The following is a 21,888-nucleotide window of genomic DNA, read 5'->3' as shown; positions in this document are numbered from 1 at the left end:
TTCGATCACAGTTTTTATACCCAGGTCCTGGTGGAGGTTGCTGTTACGGATATACCAAGGAGCATCAACAATGTTTCTCAGTACTTTGTTTTGAAATCTTTGGATAATATGTAGATTACTAGCTTTGGTACAACCCCAGAGTTGGCACCCATATAACCATAATGGCTTTAGTACTTTCTTGTAGATACTTTATTACGGTTGGATAATGTTTAATTTTTTCCAATCGGCCAATACAATTTCTTATATCTAATATCAAGCTCCCCTCTTTTCTTTTTGACATGGACTTTCCAGCGCAGCTTCGCGTCTGGGGTGATGCCCAAGTATTTTGCTGATGTTGCATAAGGAACTTGGGTATCATTTATTCTAACTGGGAAATTTTCTATTTTTTGATTTGTAAAGTTAATGTGTGCAGATTTAGTCTCATTTAATTTTATTTGCTATTTTCTGGTCCAAGTATGGATTTTATTTACTGATAGTTGCAACTTATCAGTCGTTTCTTCACTAGTGTTTTCTATCGCTAGTATGGCTGTATCATCCGCGAAGGTGGCAATAGTGTTTTGTTTTAGCTCTGGAATGTCACACGTATACAATAGGTACAGGACTGGACCTAAGACACTCCCTTGTGGTACGCCAGCTTTGGTCCCTCTTAAGTCGGTGTACACTTCTTCTTGTTTTACTCTGAAATATCTATTCGCAATGTATGATTTTAAGATTTCTGAATACTGTTTAGGCATGAACGTTCTTAGTTTATAGTTTACCCTCATGCCAGACTTTATCCAACGCCAGTGCTACGTCCAAGAAGATTGTAGAGCAGACTTTCTTTTCTTCTAATGTTTTTTCTATTATATTCGTTATTCTGTGAACTTGATCTATAGTGGAATGTTGATTTCTGAAACCAAATTAATGATTTGGTATAAGATTTTTTCTTTCTGTTATTGGTTTTAATCTTTTCAATAGAAGTTTTTCAAATAGTTTTAACATCACCGGAAGGAGTGATATTGGTCGATAGGATGTCACTTCATTAGCAGGTTTACCTGGATTGGCGATCATAATGACTTCGGCTACTTTCCAGAGTCTGGGAACATATCTCAATCTAAAAGCAGCATTTATTAGGTGTGTCAGCTTAACTATGGCTTTTCTTGGTAGATTTTTTAATAGTTCCCCTGTTATGAGATCATATCCTGGAGCTTTCCTAGGATTTATATTCTCTTTTATCTCTGTTGATACTTCTCTAAATTATGTCAAGATTATTCTTTCTTCAATTTGAAATGGTTCTTCCCATCTCAGTTCTTCACCATCATTGTCGTTGGGTTTGAACGTGCTTTGTAAAATGATCTACAAATCGTTCTGCTTTCTGTTTGTTACTTCTAGCCCAGTTGCCGTTTTCCAACTTAATAGGAAGAGGATTAATAATTGGTCGCTTCATTCCTTTTGTTGAATGTGAAGGTTAATTTGTTTGTAGTGTGAAGATTTGCCTCACATTTGTTGCCAAAAATAAAAAGGAAAATTTCATGCTATAAGTTTTGAAGATTAGATTCTAGTTATGAAAACTCTATAGAGGCCAGTCAATAAAAATGATACATTGTATTGATTTTATGAAAATCATAAAAAATGGCAAAAATGGCGACACGTTTATTAATTTAACACTTTTATAAAAACTGAGTTTATTTGCACAAAATATAAAAATTGCATACGAAAACTGCACTCTTTACCTTTAAAACTCATCTTTATTTTTGTCGATAAGATACTCGGATCAAAAGATATTGAATTTTTACCGTCGAGCTGATACAAATTTTATTGGGCATTGATTTCGCGAGCGTAATTGACATTCAAAAACGCCGATCGCTTCAATCGTTGTTTCTGAAAGAACAGTTTATTCTACACAAAAAATTCTAATAAACGTTTTTGTTCAAAATTTTTTTAGTTACATTTTTTTATTAGAAACATTTTGTCTATGGCGTAAAGATTCTTGGTAAATTGATTTTTTTCCATTTTCCCCCTCTACGTGAGGGTTTTAGGAAAATACCCGAAGGTAAATGTGGTAAACTTTTTTAGCGTCTTAAAAATGACATTCTCAGCAAAATTCAGCTTGTTTGTATGATTTTTAGAGGTTTCATTGACATTTTCGTCTCTGACGACTGGAGTAACTAATCTGTGAACATTTTGAGTAATATTAATAAACGAGATATAAAACTCAGAAGTAAAACTTTTGTCAAGTAAAACACCACCGTTGGTATTTTAAAATTGAACGCGGGGATACAAAATCTTGCTCAAACAAGATATTGAAGGCGATAGATTAAGAAGTTTTGATAAACGCCTAACAATTAAAAAAGCTCTATGCACTTACCAGAGGACGATTAATATATTTTTGTATTTTTTAAGGTAAATAATATTTATTTATGTGAAAAACAAACTAATCAAAAGTATTTCGCTTATCGAATGAAGAACTATTCTTCAGTTCACAAAATGCAAATTTTACAGGAGAGCATTTTTTCTCATTTACTGTAAAACTAAACAGAAATTAAAAAAAACGAAGTGACTATAATGTAACTTTTTAAGCCTATCTTCGATTACGCTTATTTTTTTTTTCCGATAAAATCAGTTAATCACAAAATTGTGGACATAGGATACCTTGCTCGTTATGGGTAAAATGCTATGTCCATATAGGTTTAAATCGAGCAGGAACATAATGCACTTATACTACATCCGATTTGTATATTGTGAGCTTAAGGACGGAAATTAAAAACTAGAAATGAAATAAACAAATTTATTATTGATATAAACGAACAAAAAATATTAGGTAACTAATCTAGATATAATACTCCCTGTTAGTTGCAAAAATATCTTTTTTCTAAACAAGGTACCAAAAATCTTATATACCAGGTAAGTATTCAAAAAGAAATAAGTATGGATTCTTAAGATATAAGGGAATTATTACTCGGAATCATCTGTACGTAAAACTGAATAAGGTAAATCAGCATAAAAATCAGCATGGGCGGGTATCACTTTCTTGTTACGTAAAAATTATAGATGCCCATGTTTTTTCTCAGTCAAAGGAAGAAAATCTTTATATAATGGTTTTAGCTCGACATTATTTATATCCATATTAATTGACTTTCTACCATTTTGTAATAAATCAATCGTTTTACATATATTGCTCATGATAATCATGTTTGAAAAGAATTTTGTTCAGAAGTTTGCTATTTGCCTCTATGATGCATATCTTATTCAAATGTACTTTTTCGTTATTTACGTCACGATCCCAATTCAAAGTGATTTCTTGAGTAAGAGCTTTCAGGTCTACAAATTTTTCTTTGTCCATTTCGATCACCTGATAAGGATTATTTTTTTTGGCCATGCGCACTAATGTATACCACTGATCAGGGGAAAATATGAGAATATGCTTACATGCTCTTTCTATTACACTGTGCATCGTGTCCCCTTCGGTCTGCGTGTGTCTTTTTTCCAAGAAAGTATGTCTAATGACAATATTAAGCTTTTGTGCCAAGAAACTGTACAATTTCTAAGCTAAACCAATTTCATTACGGACTAGTCTTGAAGCTGTAGCTGTAACAGTTACTTACCCAAAACACATGAACATTTGCAATATATATCTGCCTCATCCCAGCGATCTCGAGGTACAAGAATTTAGAAATCTTATAAATCAAATTCCAAACCCAAAATAATTTTAGGTGATATAAATTGTCATGAACTGACATGGATCACTTTATTGATTCCTCAGATTTAATACTATTTAATAATGGAAAATAGACTCGATTTAATCCTTACGACTCATTTTCCGCCATAGATTTGACAATATGTAGCCAATCATTATCAACTTATCTCTTATGGAATACTATAGAATCACTATATGACAGTGATCATTTCGCCATTCATGTACCATTTAACAAATCTCAATATACCAATCTTGTAAATTAAAGAATGCCAACTATAACTCCTATCAGATCGACATCCAAAAGAAAATCTAAAATTTCCAATTAAGTAGTGACATAAACTCTGACATTAGGTCCTTAAATAATATCATAACAAAAGCTACCTTAACTAATATTGGTGATACCAAACTCTATAATAGACAACCAGTGCTCTGGTGGACCAGCGAAATCACACTAGCTCTAGCTATAACAAAACGCGCGTTTAATAAATTTAAAAAGCATAATACGGAAGAAAATTTATTCAATTTTAAAAAACTCAGAGCAAGAACGATATAAAAAAACCAATACATGGAAAAATTATATCTCTTCTATAAATTCATCGACCCCTTCAGCTGTCATTTGGTCTAAAATTCGTATACTCAAAAGTTCCAACTCTTTTAGACAAATAAACACCTTAACTCTAGGTCAAACACTAATTACTTGTAACAAAGCTATTGCAGAAACATTTGCTGGTGTATTCTAGCAATAATGATATACCTTAGGAAATGTTAACGCATAAGAAAACTATAGAATCCTCTATAATCACCATAAACGATATCAATTATCCTTTAAACATCGCCATAATTCTTCAAGAATTAGAATTTGCCATTTCCGATTTAAAAAACACCTCGCCTGGACCAGATGACATACCACCAATATTTATAAAAAACTTGCCATTTACAGCTAAACTAGTTTTACTAGAATTATTTATTTTCTCTAACATAAATTTCCTGACCTTTGGTCCCATGTAGATAAGCCCACTTCTTACCGCCCCATCTAGCTAACCTGTAGTATCTGTAAAATCTTGGAAAATAAACCTTCGTCTAATATGGTACTTGGAAAATAATAATCTCCTTTCCCCTTATCAAAGTGGTTTTTGAAGAGGTAGATCAACGTCAGATAACCATGTTACTTTACAAACCTCAATTAATGAAGCTTTTGCAAATAACCAAAAACTGATTGCAATTTTTTATATTTTGAGAGAACTTTTAGACACTGCATTTTGAAAAATCTAAGCGATAACGGAATTCAAGGTAACATATTATCATTTTTAATCATTTGTGTTAATAATCAATTAATAGAAATTAGGATAAATGGCCTTAAAACCTCAACAAGAACATTAGATATAGTGTATAATAGTGTTATTCCTGAAATTAGAGCACCTATCAAAGCCAGTGTTTATACAGACATTGTCGTTTATACTAAATCAAACAATATAGAATCGGCAACTAAAATTTTACAATTTTTTTTAACTCGGCTTGAAAATTGGACCTTAAAAACTGGGTTTAACTTCTCTACAGAAAAAACACAATAAAAAATTTTTAATGAAAGGAGATCTCGGTAGTCAACTAGGTTTAACTTTTACCAGAACCTTAAATTGGAACTTGTATATGAACAAACTATAAAATTCCTGCCAATCTAGGTTAAATATACTCAAAATTCTATCTAATAAAGTTTGGAGCGCAGATACTAAAATATTAATAAACTTATATAAATGAATTATTAGGAGTAAACTAGATTACTGTTGCATTTTTTATAACGCCGCAAGAAAAACTACCTTAAAAAAGCTTAGCAGTATTCAATCTATGTAGAGCTTTGAGATTTGCACTTGCTGCATTTAGAACTAGTCCCACTACTAGTCTATAAGTTCTAGCTAAAGAGCTACCTCAAAAACCTAAGGCGACAACAATTATCACTAAATTATATTTCCAAATTTCAATGCAAAAACAACATCTTTTCTCTCAAATTTTCCACCCCGGCATCCCCACTTTTAAAAAAACAACAAACTGTATACCTCTAATAGAAAGAGTGAAAGTCACAAATTTTAACATGGATCAACCCGCCTACCGACCATTGATCTAATACTAATACAGTACCCCAAATCAAATACAAACTTCTCGATAATTAAACATCTTATACACTTACCTACAAATTGTAGTATACTCACTTACAGGCGAGACTACAGCTATATTAAAATCCTTACTTTTTTCAAAACGAGTAACACGATGAATTGCATCATCATTACAGATTCACTTAATGTGTTATTAAAATTAAAGCAAATTTATACAACAAATTTCATTATACAAGCAATAAAAATGAATTAGAAATATGTACTTCATTCTATGGGAAAGGACAGAGCTTTTATTTGGGTACAATCGCACACTGGAATCTGGAGAAATGAAAAAGCAGATCAGCTAGCAACTGCAAGCCGTATCAACTTAGAAAATACTACAAAAATTACAAAATATCATTATAGTGACATGAAACATCTGCCTAAAATTCATTGCAATAACATTTAGCAAAATTACTGGGAAAATTCACCAAACCAATTTAAACCCAATATGCCCAAAGGTGAACAGCTCTTTGAATAACCCCACAAGTAGACGAGATCAAGTAATTATAAACCTTTTAAGAATTAGTCATACTGCTGTCACACACAAATTTTTAATCAGTCAAGATCCACCACCAATTTGCAACAACTGCTGCACTTCATTGACAGTGAAACACTTCCTGCTTGACTGCTTAAGTTTCCAAAATCAAAGAAGAATGCATGGAATTTCAGACAACCTCAAATCTATTCTGACAGATAAAAATTTAAATGTATTAAAAATTATTCTTCTTCTTATTGTGCCCTATCCAATTAGTGGATGTTGGCGACAATTCTGGTATACTCCTCTCGGTCTCGTGTGGCTCTAAAGAATGCATGGGCATCGAGGTTTGTCCAATCCCTTATGCTTTTAAGCCATGAGTATTTCTTTCTTCCGATGCCTCGTTTTCCTTCTATCTTCCCTTCCATAATAAGCTTTAAGAACTGCTACTTGGAATTTGGAAATATATGACACAGATAAGCAGTTTTTCTTCTTTTTATTATTGGCAGCAATTCTCGTTCTCTGCCCATTCGATTTAATACTTCGACATTCGTTGTGTGATCTGTCTAGGGAATTTTAAGTAGTCTTTTAAATTCCCACATTTCAAAGGCCTCCAATCGGTTCATCACATTGGCCTTTATGGTTCAGGTCTCTACACAATATAGCAGTATGTAACATTTTACAAAGCGATATCGAAGCGAAAAATTATTCAAGGGATATAAAATTGTATTATAATATTTAATGTACATAATCGTATTAAAACTATTGTGTTTGTCATCCCACTAATAACCCTGCGTAGTTGATGTGGAAGTGTTTCAAATAAAAAAAAATTAGATTAATAATTTTTGTATATATTAGATTATTTAAAAAAAATATACAAAATGTATCTCAAACATAATTTATTTAAAATTCTAAATAGGTACTAAATCCCCTGGATGCTATTTGCAATAAGCCCAGAAGAGATGCTGTGTGTGTAAGCCAACTGAAAAACGCAAAAAAAGTAGACAAAGCAATACTCCAAGAAAGACCTGACGTTAAAATATTTTTACCATTTAGATTTTTATTTTATAAGCCGGAAGAAGTATTTAAACCTCACACGTACAACAGGTTTTTAGGTAAGATTACTTAATTTCATATATTAATAATTTTTAGTAATATAATGACTATTCGTCTTCTTGGTTTAGACCGTTGTATCTTATTAAGTAAAAAGATAAGCTGTTGGCCACGGTAACTCAAACACTCAACGTATTCAGAGTCTATCAATCAATCAATCAGTTTATAACGTTCTACGCCGTCTTCTGCTTTCCAGTCTCCATTTATCTCGGTCGTTCCAAAGGTTTGCTTCAGGTCTTTCCTGATCCGGGAAACTAGGACCTGCTTAGGGTCCCTTGACCAGGGTAACGGTTGAAGACCACAACGGCTTGGGGATCCAATAGCGAAGGTCGCAACCCAACCTTTAGGGGATGAAATAAAAGGAGTAAAGGGAAGACAGGTCTCTTCAAGTCGCAGAGAAGGCAACTAGTCTAGGAATGGCACTCGGAAATCAAAGTTCGGTCCTCCAGGATGGGGGTTAAACCATCGGGTTAACCTCTCGATACTTGTTAAAAACTTTAAAGTTTAAAAATTTTAGTAACAGACCTCGGAAACGATTGAACAAACGAAGACGACTTAAGCTTAGAAAACGGACTATGAATATTGGTACTTCGAACGTTCCAGGGCTCTCCAATAAACTTGATGACGTAATTTTTGAAACCAATAAATTAAAAATGGATATTTTAGTACTTACCAAGACTAAAAAAAGCGCAAGGCTCAGAAAACCTAGGAGAATACGACCACTTTTTCTCAGGAATACAGAGAGATAAAAGAGTCCAACATGGAGTGGTGATACTTATAAGAAAAAGACTTAGAAGGTGAATAACATCCTGAGAAACAGTGTCACCATTCAGTGTGTAAAGTCACCATTCTTGACATCCAAGCAGTAAACGAGGACGCTTTATTAAAATATAAAGAACAGTTCTTTGATCAACTATCTTAAACGAAATACCAAAAATAAGAACGTCAAGAGAAATACTCCTATTAGGAGACCTAAATGCGAGAACGGGCAAAAAAGTTAAAGATAAAATAGTTGGCCAATTCGGAGAAGATACTATAAATGACAATGGAGATAGACTTACCAACACCGGTTAACAAAACAACCTGAGAATACTTAACGGCTTTTGTCAGCACCGAGAAATACATAAAATCATTTGGGTCCAATAATCAAGAAATTTAAAATCCGTTATATACTAGGTCATCGCCCGACAAAATACTCAACTCAATATATACAAGACGTAAAAGCGTTTAGAGGAAGCACATGTGGAAGCAGCCACTACCTAGTAAAGGCTAAAATAATGTCCATACGACTAGTCAAGAAAAAAGAACACAACGAGGAACAAGAGCAAAAAACAATAGAAACCAAATACAACTTGGATAGCCTCAACCACAAAATCACAAAGGCACTGTACAAAAAACGACTCGATGAAAAGCTCTTACAAGAAAACTTTGATAGTGTTGAGCACCATTACAATTACATAAAACAATGTCTCAAAAGTGCAGCAGAAGAAGCCCTGGGTAAATATGAAAAAGCCGAACGAACAAAGCCATATTGGTGGAATAAAGAAATCTAAGAAAAGATAAAGATTAAACGAGATAAACACCACAAACACTTAAATATAAATACTGATCAAAGTAAAAACGAATATCAAACAGCCCAAAGAAACGTACGAGGTGCGATAACTAAGAAGAAAACCGAAAGCTGGGAGAGAACCTGCTCCAGAATAAACAGTTACTTAGGGGGTAGCAGAAGTACCGAAAGCTGAAAAATACTTCGAGAAGATAAGACTAAAGACATCACCTCACCGATCAGCCTAGATAAATGGGACGAATACTTCGCAAATCTACTGGCGGAACAAAGGGCAGAATATTTGCAAATACCTCGAACACAATTAGAGGTGCAAGTATATACAATAGCTTCCCCAATTAGAATTGACGGCAAAGAAGTAGCACGGGTATGCCAAGCATTAAAGAATAGAAAATCACCAGGCCCTGGCAATATCCCACCTGAGCTACTCAAGTACGCTACAAGTAAATTATATAAGCAGCTAGCCATCCTTTACCAAAAATGTAATAACATAAATGTATTTGTAACACGACAATATATAAGAAGGGAAGTAAAGATGTAAGTGACAATTATCGAGGAATCACAGTTCTTAGCACTATCTCAAGAGTTTACGGGAAACTCATCAAAAAGAGAATGGAACATGAATTATGTGATATGGAAACAGAAGAACAGGCCGGATTTAGAGCAGGTAGATCAACTATTGACCTTCTGTTTACTGTTACCCAGCTAATCGAAAAGAAAGTAGCACAAAATCAACCAATACACCTCCTCTACGTGAACCTTAAGAAAGCTTATGATAGTGTGCCACAACACAAACTCTGGGAAGCTCTCAAGAAAACAAATATTAGTGTAACCTTATTCAAGGCTGTTCAAGACCTCTACAATAACAACACAAGTAAAATAAAGAAAGGTCAGAAAGAGTTATCCAACATGGGAATTCCTCTAAACGACGCAATATTGTACACATTGAGTTTTGCAGACGACCAGATAGTGATGGCCCAAGACTATGAAGACCTCGAATATATGACCTGTAAACTTATCGAAGAATATGAACTATGGGGGCTAGAAGTAAATATCAAGAAAAATGAATACATGTGTATTGGGGGAATTAAAAAAAATCTAATCTTGGAAGAAATACAGCGAGAAACAAATCACTGTCAAAAATACAAATATTTAGGTATGCAAATAACCAACGATGGCAAAATAGACGAAGAAATTAAACATAGAAATAACCAGGGAAGACTAGCCATTATGCAATTAAACAGTATACTGTGGGACAAAACAATCTCCAAACAAAACAAACACAAAATCTATAACAGCATTATAAAAAGCATTGTTACATATGGAAGTGAGGTATGGTCACTGAAAGGAAAAAGCTTAAAAGCATTAGAAGCAACAGAAATGGACTTCTGGAGAAGAGCGGCTGAAAAATCAAGATTAAAAAGATTTAGAAACGAAAGAATAAGAGACATTATGGATGTTAAGCACAATATAACTGAAGAAGAAAGCAAGGTAGACCGAGATTAAGTTGGAGAGAAGGAATCGATAAAGACTTAAGGGGGAGGGGAGTTGAAGAATTCAGAATCTAACACTAGCCTAAAACTCATGTAGTTGCTTAAGGAATTTTTCTTCCTTACTTCATTTTATAAAAAAAACAAGCTTAAATCGAAGCTAATTATTTAAAATTCTAAAATTTAGTTGTTCAATTATAAGAATTGCCTTGGAACTAATCTTTATGAAATATCACCTACCGGTAAATTCATTATTTATTAAAGTACTAATGTTAGAATTAGTAATAATAATAGAATTAGTGAGCGCAGAAAATCAATTTCTATTTTCTCAGACGAAAATATTTACATTTCAGCTGCTGTTACGGGTGACCATGTCATAAGTTTGATTGATGAAATTTCATTAGAGTTTCCACCAGCCCCACCCCTTTCACAATTGGATGAATTGGATCAAGATCTGTTTTGTAATGGGGATAATAGGCCAGTAAATTGTGGGAAAAATTGCATGTGTGTGCACACCGTAGATATACCACTTAATGCAATTGTAGAAGTAGTTTTAGTTGACGAAGGTAAGTAAGTTTTACTACAAATAATATTCTTTTAAAATATATTATATTAGTTAACATACAGTGTGAAATGTAGAGGAGATTGGATTACTGAATGTTTTCAAATCTGAAGTTTTGTCAAAATTAAAAAGGTAACCTTAAGCTGTAAAGCCTTTTAAAACAATTACAGAAAATCTTAAAAAAGAATTCTGGGCAAAATTAACAGTTTTCAGTTGTGAAATTTAATATGTAACTAGCTTAGGATATGTCCTTTTTGAAAACAAAATTGATATTTGACATCTGAAATTTTACACACTGCTACATATCAGTTGATCGGAAAAGAATCTTTATTTTCATAATCAAAGGTTGCTATTATTACTAGATTATCAGCGAAGAATAATATCTTTAGGTAGCTCTCGTCGACTTTGATGCCCATAGCTGAAAATTTTTGTCTCCATTTCTGAAATTGATATAAATAAATAAAGATAAAAAGAGTAGTGGGTAGGCAACAGACCCTTTGTTACTCTAAATGGTTCTGAAAAGAAATTTTTCGAAATTTTACAACACTCATTGGATTCTTATAGATGTTGTGTAGAGCTTTGATAAACGTTAAGACTACCTGGACCAGTACTGAAGAACACTCCAATCACAGGTTGCGGTCCTATAGGCAGAGTGGTTGAGCCCTGTCTAGCCAGGGCGCCAGCCTTTTTGCTCCCTTCCACACTTGTGTGTCGATACCCATATCAAGTTGACCCTATTGGTCAGGGCTTTCTTGAACCCAAGAACCATTTTAGAGCTGAATTTGGGTGATTCCAGAGGCCTTGGAGTTGCAAAGATCTTAGATCTAGAAATAAAAGCCTGACTACATTCAAATCCGATCTCACTGCCATAAATTCCAGCGCCTGCCCGCTCATCAATTTGGAACCGCCTGTGAACCAGATGAGCTCACTCTGGCGGATTAGTGTAGTTTGTCGTTCCATCTACTCATCCCGGTCAGAAAATTGATTAAAGAAGGAAAATAAGAACTTAGAGTGAGTAGCCAACTGGGCCTTGGCTAAAGCCAGCCTAGCCCGGAGTTACCACATAATGGCTGCATACGTCAGTACAGGCTTTATCACGTATTTGTATATCAAATATAGGATTTTTGGGTGCAAACCCCATTTGGCTTCTAAAGCTCTTTTGCACGCCAGAAAGCTGCAGTGCCCTTCGTCACCTTGACGTCCAGAACTTAGGTACTTTAACCTACATCTACTTGAAAACCAATAGACCTTTATTATAGAAGTTAAGTTCCCTGGTCGATCCGATGGCTCTTCTCCTAGTAAACGGGACCAAGTCAGTCTTTTCAGGATTAACCCCGAGTAACTGCTCCATTCTTCAACGAGACCGAAGTCCACCTGAGCTACATCGTGCACCGTTTTAGGAAAGGGCATACAACCACTATAACTACGTGATCGGCATAGGCTTGTGCATATATACCTTGTTCGGATAGTCACTGAAGAAGGCCTTCGATCACGAGATGCCATAGCAGGGGGAAATAAACTCCTCCCTGAGAGCAAGATTGGAAAGTAAGACACGGAACAACTTTTTTAAGCTGCAACTAACCCCATATCTTTCTGCTGCATCATACATGGAATAAACAGTAACACAATAGAAAGCGTACTCAATATCCATGAAATTACCGAGGCAGTATTGCTCGCAATCGAGTACCCGCTCCAAACTCTAGACAAGATGTATACTCTAGGCTTTGGATGTATTGACTTTTGGCTTTATTATAGTCAATTAAGTTCAAATAAATATCTTGATTCATATCTGAGCATCTCTGGAACTTTACATTAAGTGAAAATTACCGCTTCACGAGTGTGTAGGCCATTTAAAATTTTAAAGTATTTTTAAAGACAGTATTTAGAACCTTTATCTCAGTACGTGTATTTAAGGTGGTTTGTTAGTCTATAATCAATAGGCAAATTTATATCTAAAAGCTGAAATGTCGTACGGTCGGTTCATCCTCCATATTAATTGGAGTTCCAGGATGGTTTCCAAACGCCGCTCTGCAGAAAGAACGAAGGTTTTTCGCTTCCATCCTCTTCCTCGTGGAGTTATTCGTTCTTGACTTCCACTCAGCGAGAGGCTCACCAGAGGCTCTGTGGTCAGCAAGGTGTCAACGGCAATGTAGAATACTTTGTTCGAACAGTTTGAGTTTCTTACGTGAATCGTATATATATATATATATATATATATATATATATATATATATATATATATATATATATATATATATATATATATTGATCTTACATGAATAATTGTCTAGTATGTTAAGCACGGTGGAGGCCTTGAATCTCACAGAGATGCCGGTCCTTCAAGCCTCAACGTGTCATCAAGTTTACACTCCTCGAGCTATAGGAACGTCGGCAGAGTGTTGACTGTTCGACGTCCCCTAACTCCGTACCGCCACCTCTCGTGAAATAATCACAAGTCCCGTATGGACTTTTATTTATTTCTGCCGAATGGTTTAGCGATGAATTGCTACTTCAGCTCGGTCACCGATTGGAGTAATTCTAAGTCCACTTGAGCTTTTATTTACTCCAAACTGTCGGTGGTCTAGTGGAACGCTGTGTCAGTTTGACACAATCTGAAATAGCTTTAAGACAAGCTGTCTTTCCCTATTTCAAATATCGATGTCTCTCTGGCCAGGAAGCGTTCTCTCCGAGCTGTTGGCCGTCTTCTGCGAGGTGATTATAAGTCCTTTGCCAAACTTTTCTTTACCTCGACAAAAGATAGTCTAACAGTCGATAAACGCCGGTTCCTACACTTCCTATTGGCTTGAATAATATCGCAGCCGCAAGGCTTCATGTTTATTCAAACACTAAAGAGCTCTTGGAATCTTCTTCGAAGCGAAGTCTTCTTAATTCCACGACATATTCACTCAGGTAATAATAAAATGCAGAATAGTTGAAAAAGGCTACTCAGCCAGCTAGCTGGGGTCAAAATGTAGACCGACTTGATTCCGATCGGAAGATGCGCTGCGTTTTTACGCATATTACATCTCCGCAGCGATCTTCCGTCGGAAGGTCAATAAAAACGTAGTTAATAAAACTGTTTGTTATTGGCCGGCCAGAGTCACAATCTTCGCTGTGATTGGCCACTCTGGCGACAGAAAAACATTTTCTTGTAGTGGGCGTCTACGGAAAATTAAACGTATGAGGTCATATTTGAAGTTTAAGATTGACTTATTTTAATCATTTACCCTTTCTGGTAAACGAGTAAATAATTTGTTATTTAGAGTTAGAATATATAGGCAAATGTAGATACATATTAGTATAAATTTAAAAAATCAAATTCTTGTTTTTTATAAATAATTGTCAAAACTTTCGTAACATACGTTAATTAAAATTCAAAATATGATTATTTATTTGTTTAAAAATATTTCGAGATTTAACTGTAATTCTTTGTAGTTCAATCGCCAAATCTAAGCCATCCTTTCCATCTTCATGGGTACAACTTTAACGTTGTGGGTATTGGAAGATCACCCGATCAGAACGTTAAGAAAATTAATTTAAAACATGCCCTTGATCTCGATAGAAGAGGATTATTACACAGACAATTTAATCTACCTCCACTTAAGGATACCGTTGCGGTGCCAAATAATGGTTATGTGATATTTAGGTTTAGAGCGGATAATCCAGGTAAATATTTATTATTTAATTATCTAATTTACTTTAGTTATTTTTGTAAATCATCATCATCCAGCTTCATTTATCACGTCCACTGCTGGACATATACCTCTCTTACAATAGACGGCGAAAAGCTTAACCATTTCCGTTTCGCATATGACATTGTCCTTATCACAGATAATTTAGGAGAAGCCAAAGATATGTTAAATAAATTGGACTTTGCATGGTCGAAGGTGGGCCGCAGAATGAACTTGACCAAAACTAAATTTATGACAAATGTTGTCCCCAATAACCATTTAAATATTCAAGACAAAGTGGTGTAACTGGTGGAAAAATATACGTATATGGTCATGAAATAAGAATCAACAGACATAACCAAATTACTTTAGCCTGGGCAGCCTTTGGAAAACTGCGAGACACACCTAGGGCCAACATACCAATTTTAGCCTTAAAAGAAAAGTATTTGACCAATGCGTATTACCGGTCATGACCTATGGGGCGGAAACTATGACTCTAACCAAGACTACGGCTTCGAAATTGAGAGCGGCACAGAGACGAATGGAACGGTCTATGCTGGGAGTGACGTTGCGGGACCGAATAAGAAACGAAGATCTGCGAAGAAGGACGAGTATTGCTGATGTTGTAAAACGCATAACGGAACTTAAATGGAACTGGGCAGGCATTGCCACAGACTGAATTATGTCATCACAACAGAATAGCGTATGCTATCACTGCTTTAATTGCTGCTTTATTTATTTTTGTCTTTGTTTTTTTGCTCAGATTTTTGTCTTGAAGTAGTCTGTGATATTTACAATAAACCCCGTTCCGCGCTTTAATTATTTCGTTTATTTCTGCACTCCTTTCATTTTCGCCATCCACCAACACCCCCAAGTATTTAAAGTAAGTGACCCTCTGGAATATATTTTCACCTATTATTATCTCTGTTGGTCTGTTTACGCAGTTTCTTGTACTGATTAAGTATTTTGTTTTATTCTGATTGATTATTAGTCCTTTTCTTTGCTTTTCTTATCCACGTTAGGACTGTTTCTTTTAGTTTTTTTGCCACGCGCTATCAATGCTAAATCGTCCGCGTATCCTACGATTTGTGTTGAATTTTGAATAATTGTTTTTTTTTGCAGCTCTGTGTCTCTGATTACTTCTTCTAGTATGATATCAAATAGCGCCGTTGACAGACTATGTCTTAGTCTTACGCCACGTTCTATATTGATGTCGTCTTTATCTTCTTCGGTTGTTTTAATTCTTGCTGATGAGTCCTTCATTGTCATCCTCGTCAGTCTTATTAACTTTTCTGGTATTTTCATCCTTTTCATATATATATATATATATATATATATATATATATATATATATATATATATATATATATATACCCGGTATTTAGGCGTTCGACGCCCTTCCGGTAGGGATCTATGGAGGAGTATCACCTAGCCGCAAGCCCTTATCTCTTGCCGTACTGCTCCACCATAGGCCGATCAGTTACCAGCATATTCTAGACTAAGCCGCAGATTCATTTTAGAATTTTAAACTGCTGCGTTAGCCTTTTTGTTTTCTGCAAACCCAGCCGGGGATCGAACTGACATCTCTCGCATTGAAGCGAAGGAGAAGCCAGCCGCCCAGCCCGCTTGGCTATCCGATCGACTTCATCCTTTTCATTCCTTTTAATAACTGTTGTCTATATATGCTGGCAAAGGCCTAGTGAAAGTCGATGAACAATATGTGTAGTTATATTTCATATTCGTAGCCTTTTTCGTTGATCTCCCTTTTCTAAATCCCTGTAGATATTGTCCTATATTTTTTTTCTATGTAACAATTTAGTAGGTTTCTTATGATTGTGGTCAGAATGTTATACGTTGGGTTTAGTAACATATTAGCTCTATAGTTGTTGCATTGACTGAGATTCACATCTTAAAAATTGGTGTGATGTGTCCGTTTTTCCATTCTGCAGACATGTTTTTATCCTTCCAAATTTTAACCATTAGTTTATACATCCGTTCTAACAGCTCCCCTCATCCATGTATGATTAGTTCGTTGTTAATTTCGTCTGGCCCCGCAGTTTTGTTTAGTTTTAGTTGCTTTATAACATCTATGAATTCCAGATAGGAATGTGCGTCTTCCTCTGCATCTGTATTATCTCTTATTTTATCACCAAATGGGAAGGAAGGGCTTGGAAAACTACGGTCACCTATCCATTCCCAGGGTGCCTTACAGAGGGACTTCGACCAGTCAATTCGAAGTGCCCTCTACGTATCTTCCATCTTTGGTGGATAATCGATATTTCTCACATGGGAAAAGAAATTAAACATAGTTTAGAAGGTGGAAAAGGTCCAGCCACAGAGTTCGAAGAACCGGAGTAGAGCCCCGACAAAGGACTCCCAGGCTACAGGAGACCCTATTATGGGAGCTGAGACCATACTGGCCGTGAAATGAAAATGTCTCATATTCATATGTTTCTATATGACATTTTCGTATTAGGCTACGACTAATGCCCACGGTGTCAATTTCTTCATCTTCTGCATAGGTCTCTTGGCTCGTTTTGTATAGATCCGTAAAATGGTGTTCCCAATCTTTTTTGTTTATTTTTACGGTTATTTTTTTGGTACTACATTGTTGTTTTATATATTTGAACTGTCTCTTGTTATCCTTATTATTTATTTCTAACTATTGCATTTGTCCAAAGATCCATGTTTCTTTCTTTCTTCTACAGAGTTTCGTGGCTGCTTGCTTTTCTCTTCGGTAACGTTCTAGTTGTTTATGCCTTCCATTATCTAGTCATCCATTTCTCGCGAGGTTTTTAATTTCATTTTTTTGTGACACTCTTCATCAAACCATGCTTTCGATTTGTTGTTCAGTTGGGTTCCTGTTATTTGTGCTGTAATATGCTGTTTTTTATATTTTTCCATTTCTTTCCTATATCATTATTGTTGTATCTTCTTAGTTTCTGTCCTATGTCTTCTCTATACTGTTGTTTTGTTTCTTCTATCTTTAATTTATCTATGTTCCATTTTTTTCTTTTTCTTCCTTTATTAATATTTGTTTAATTAATTTTAATTGTGCTATAAGTAGTATGTAATCAATGTCTGCTCCTCTATAAGATCTCACATCTTGTACTATTTGTGTCTACTGTTTCGAAATCAATAAAATACATACAATACATTTGATTGCCATCCGTTTTTCCCGGTATCATCCACGTTATTTTGTGTTATCTTTTATGTTTATGTTTTGTACTGATTGTATATGTATATGTTTGTTGCAGATGCTAGGTTGCACATTTTTCCCCCGTTATCGATTGTGACTTCATGTATCGTTTCTTTGCCAGCGACATTTCGGTTATAATCTTCCCTTCGCACCTTTGCATTAAAGTCGTCCAATATTATTAAGATGTCATTTCTGGGGATATTTTCACAGGTTTCTTCTTATGGGGATATTTTCACAGTAGCTTTCGATACGATTTGTTCAAAGTGAAACTTTCGATTTAATAAATCATACCGAAAGTTTAGTTTCCGGGACGTCTGCAGAAAAATATATTTTTATAAGTCATATCTGTCATATAAGTCATATTTCATATCTGTACTATTTAAATATGTTACAATGATACTTTAATATAAATTAATGTTTGTAGGTTTTTGGCTATTCCATTGTCATTTCCTTTTCCATATAGTAATAGGAATGGGACTGATAATACACGTAGGCACTCAACAAGACTTGCCACCTGTACCCGAAGGTTTTCCTCGATGCGGTCATCATTTGCCGCCCATAACGCCACCGCCTTCAATTCATAGTTACCAGTGATATAATGTACAAATACTTTAATGTTAGGAAAAAAATATAATAATATGTTTTAAAGCATTTGTTTAGCTAAAAATGTAGAACAAATTAAAATGGCTTGAATTGATTAACGCAACGTATCCACATAATTCCAAATGTAGATACTGCTGATATTAATTTCTATTAATTTGGTTTTTGTTAGTGTTTCTTTGTTTTTTATTTATTTTTTGTTATTTTATCCAATATTATATTTTGTTTGCAGTATTTTTACTAAAACTCAAAATCTACATGATTATTAACTGCTATAGGCTATCACTAGTTTAATTTTGCTTGACCTGATTTAATTAGTATTATTTATTGTAAATTAATATGGTTAATGTTGTTTTATCAAAAAATTTATCACTTTTTTGTACTATACTTGGAGTGTTCTGTAAATTACTCTGTTCTTTGCCTCTTTTTGATCTGTTCAGATGATAGCATGATAATAAGTCTGTCGAGGCTATCGACTTCCTTACTACATTATGAAGTGACGGCATTAGCAAATAACGGATAAATTATGTAAAGTTGGAATAAAAATTTGATACGAGTAGAAAAATCACAAGTAAATCGAATTTCCGGGCTAACCGAGTAACAAATTTGTATTTTCTCCACGACCAGAAAGTACCAATCCAAAACAATTAAAACTTAACAAAATCAGTTGTTTATTAAAACAATTATATACAAGCGATTGGACATCATAAGTCCTAGGTTTTCACCCAACGGCAAGAATCTTAAAGTTTTATTCTCCACATCTCTCTTACATCTTTAAGCATCGTCTGTTTTGCCTTGCAATTCATAGACGGTCCAGATTAAAGCAAAAATCTGAATTTTGGTTTCGTCAATAGAAATCTGTGGATTTCTACTTTCGAGATAGCGTCCATATTGTTGCTATAGCGTCCATATTGCAGCCATTTTATTGTTGCTTCTTTTGAAGGAAAACTGATTTAATTATTCGAATACTCTGCACAATACATACGACAAGAGATATCTTCGGATATACATATTAAAAACAAAGGTTTGAAGAGTCTAAATCGCAGATAGTATAGTAAAGCAAAAACAATAACTTAATTTCTATTTTTTTAATAAATCCCCAAAAACCTGTTGTTGCTAAATAGAACATAATAATTTTCATATTCATTTCTAGAGTTTTGTAGTAGACTGGTCTAGGATGTGACATTTAAAAACTGTTTAGTTTTAGGTGTAGTATAATTCCGTAATTGTTAAATACACTAATGGTCGTGGAGCAAATAAATTTCCATTTTTAAATTGTTCGAACTTCAAATTTCAAATAAGTATAATACACTTTTGTGCCATATTAATGATTAAGACACTTTTACAATTTTATATGATCAATAAGTTACATTCACCACAACTTTATCAGTTACTCTAATATTAATCACTTGTTATTGGTAATTGTCAAAAAATTATAGTGTTCAATATACAGTGTGTTCTAATATTTCGTATATATTGAGATAAGGCATATCTTGCATTTCCTTCCTTACAAGCCCTAGAGTGGACTCTAGGATAGTATGTGAATGAAGAACCCGATAGTTTCCAGAAACGAAACATAACAGTATCACACGGATTTGGGTGCAACGGGTGCACGGTAACAGGAAAATACATCGCAGCAAAAGAGCTGTGAACTATCCAGAAGATCAGCTTCAAATATAAATTGCCCAAGAGATAACTGTGGGATTGTCAAAAAGTATACAACAGGAAAAAAGCTGGAATCCGGAAAGTATATTCAGTAAAGCACATTTGACAATAATATATATTGGACGAACATGCACTGATAGAGCTGTCTTTCTTAGTGGAGACGCGCCAAGTAATATACAGCTGCACACAATGGGGCGGATTCATGAAGACTTAAGCTGCACACTCTGTAGAAGAGAACCTCAAACAGTCAACCATATCTTGCATAACGTTAAGGTACTACATAGCATTTGAGAAACACTTTTTGGAGACTACAACTAACTCCAAAAATATATGTACCAATCCAATAGACCTGTACAAGTTGGTACAGAGATCCAAACTTCTAGAATAGATATCATAATTATATACAAGGTATACAGTAAGCCAATTGGCCACAATTCGACCAGGTTATAACAAAAAGCTTCCGCAAAAAAAACCATTAAAATCTTAAAACATTGATTCGAATATAGGGAAAATAAAAAATACCCATTTGTAGCTATAATGTTCAAATCAAAATGGAGAACAAAGTATCTATTAAAATAGTTAAGCGTGACATTATATCTCAAAGGAAAAATTCACAAAATAAGTTAAAAAAATAGCCTTGTTTACATACATTTTTAAATTGGTTTTGGTTTCCAAGTTCTTGAAATTCTACTCTATTCTCTACTAAAAGTTCTTGGAAATACTCTTCCGAGTCTTCAAGGATTTATGCTCTTTATTACGTCTTTAATCTTTTTTTTTTTCTTAAATTTTTATCAGTTTCCAGCTTTCTGTGCTTCTAGTTCCTCCTAGATAAGTATTAATTCGTTGGCAGTTGCTTTTCCAAGACACGTTCCTCCTCTTCAAAATTGTTCTTCGTATGTCTGGTCGTTGTATATTCTATTTTCTTATGTATAATTTTGAAACTTAAATAATATTGGTATAATTGTTTTTTAGATTTGATTTTTTCCTATATTTCACGGTTTTTTATTATTTATTTTACGTGGTATCCCACACTGCTTCAAATGCTGCTTCATCTGAACAGTTTTTTAGATGTTTGCAGAATTGATCAATATTTTTTTTATGGGCGGGAATTTTTAGCTTCTCATCCAATCTATTTTTGAATAATTCTTGCGTTCTTTCTTTATCTAGGCTTTTGATGTTGTTCTTCGTTCGTTTAGATTTCACTTTCTTGTTAATGTCTATATGTGTTTCTCTCTCTCTTGCCGTCAGATTGGGAGGAAGAGTATTTTTAACGTGATAAATAGTGATCGCTACCGCACGTCGCGCTTCTTATAGTCCAAGATCCCAGAGCGATCAGACATAACTTATTTTCACACAGATGAAACCTTAGAGTCTGAGTAGCGTCTAGTGTGCTTTGAATACATGCGGATTTATGAAACTTGCTGAGTGACACCTGGGCAGGTACCAGGTGAGAAAGGTAACTAAAAATAAGAGCTATTTAACTTAATTTTACATAACTGATTTTTATACATATTTTGTAGAATATTATTTTAAAAATACTGTAATAAGTGTCAGACACTTGTCATGGACCAGAACTTTTGTCAGACGCTTTAAAGCTCCACTAAAATTAAAGAACTTTACTTACTTTTACATGTCTGATTTTTAAATATGTTATTAATGGAACTATAATAAAGTTATATTTAATCAGTCAGACAAATTAAAATGACCAAACATCCCTCAA

At 34.4% G+C, this 21,888-nt stretch overlaps 1 protein-coding gene across 1 annotated transcript in view; it reads left to right on the top strand.

Annotated features, from left to right (window-relative positions):
* The window catches only part of LOC140448165 (uncharacterized), a 260,626-nt gene extending 239,025 nt beyond the window's left edge, over positions 1-21,601 (top strand). Inside the window, exons 7-10 of the mRNA XM_072541273.1 lie at positions 7,221-7,416; positions 10,825-11,037; positions 14,469-14,699; positions 18,328-21,601. Of these exons, the coding sequence (XP_072397374.1) occupies positions 7,221-7,416; positions 10,825-11,037; positions 14,469-14,699; positions 18,328-18,497 (810 nt within the window). The 3' untranslated portion in view covers positions 18,498-21,601. The remainder of the gene's footprint in view (positions 1-7,220; positions 7,417-10,824; positions 11,038-14,468; positions 14,700-18,327) is intronic.
* Positions 21,602-21,888: the final 287 nt, after the last annotated feature.

This window comes from Diabrotica undecimpunctata, chromosome 8 (assembly GCF_040954645.1).
Source record: "Diabrotica undecimpunctata isolate CICGRU chromosome 8, icDiaUnde3, whole genome shotgun sequence".
Taxonomy (NCBI): Eukaryota; Metazoa; Arthropoda; class Insecta; order Coleoptera; family Chrysomelidae; genus Diabrotica; species Diabrotica undecimpunctata.
This window is presented reverse-complemented; position numbering and strand designations above follow the sequence as displayed.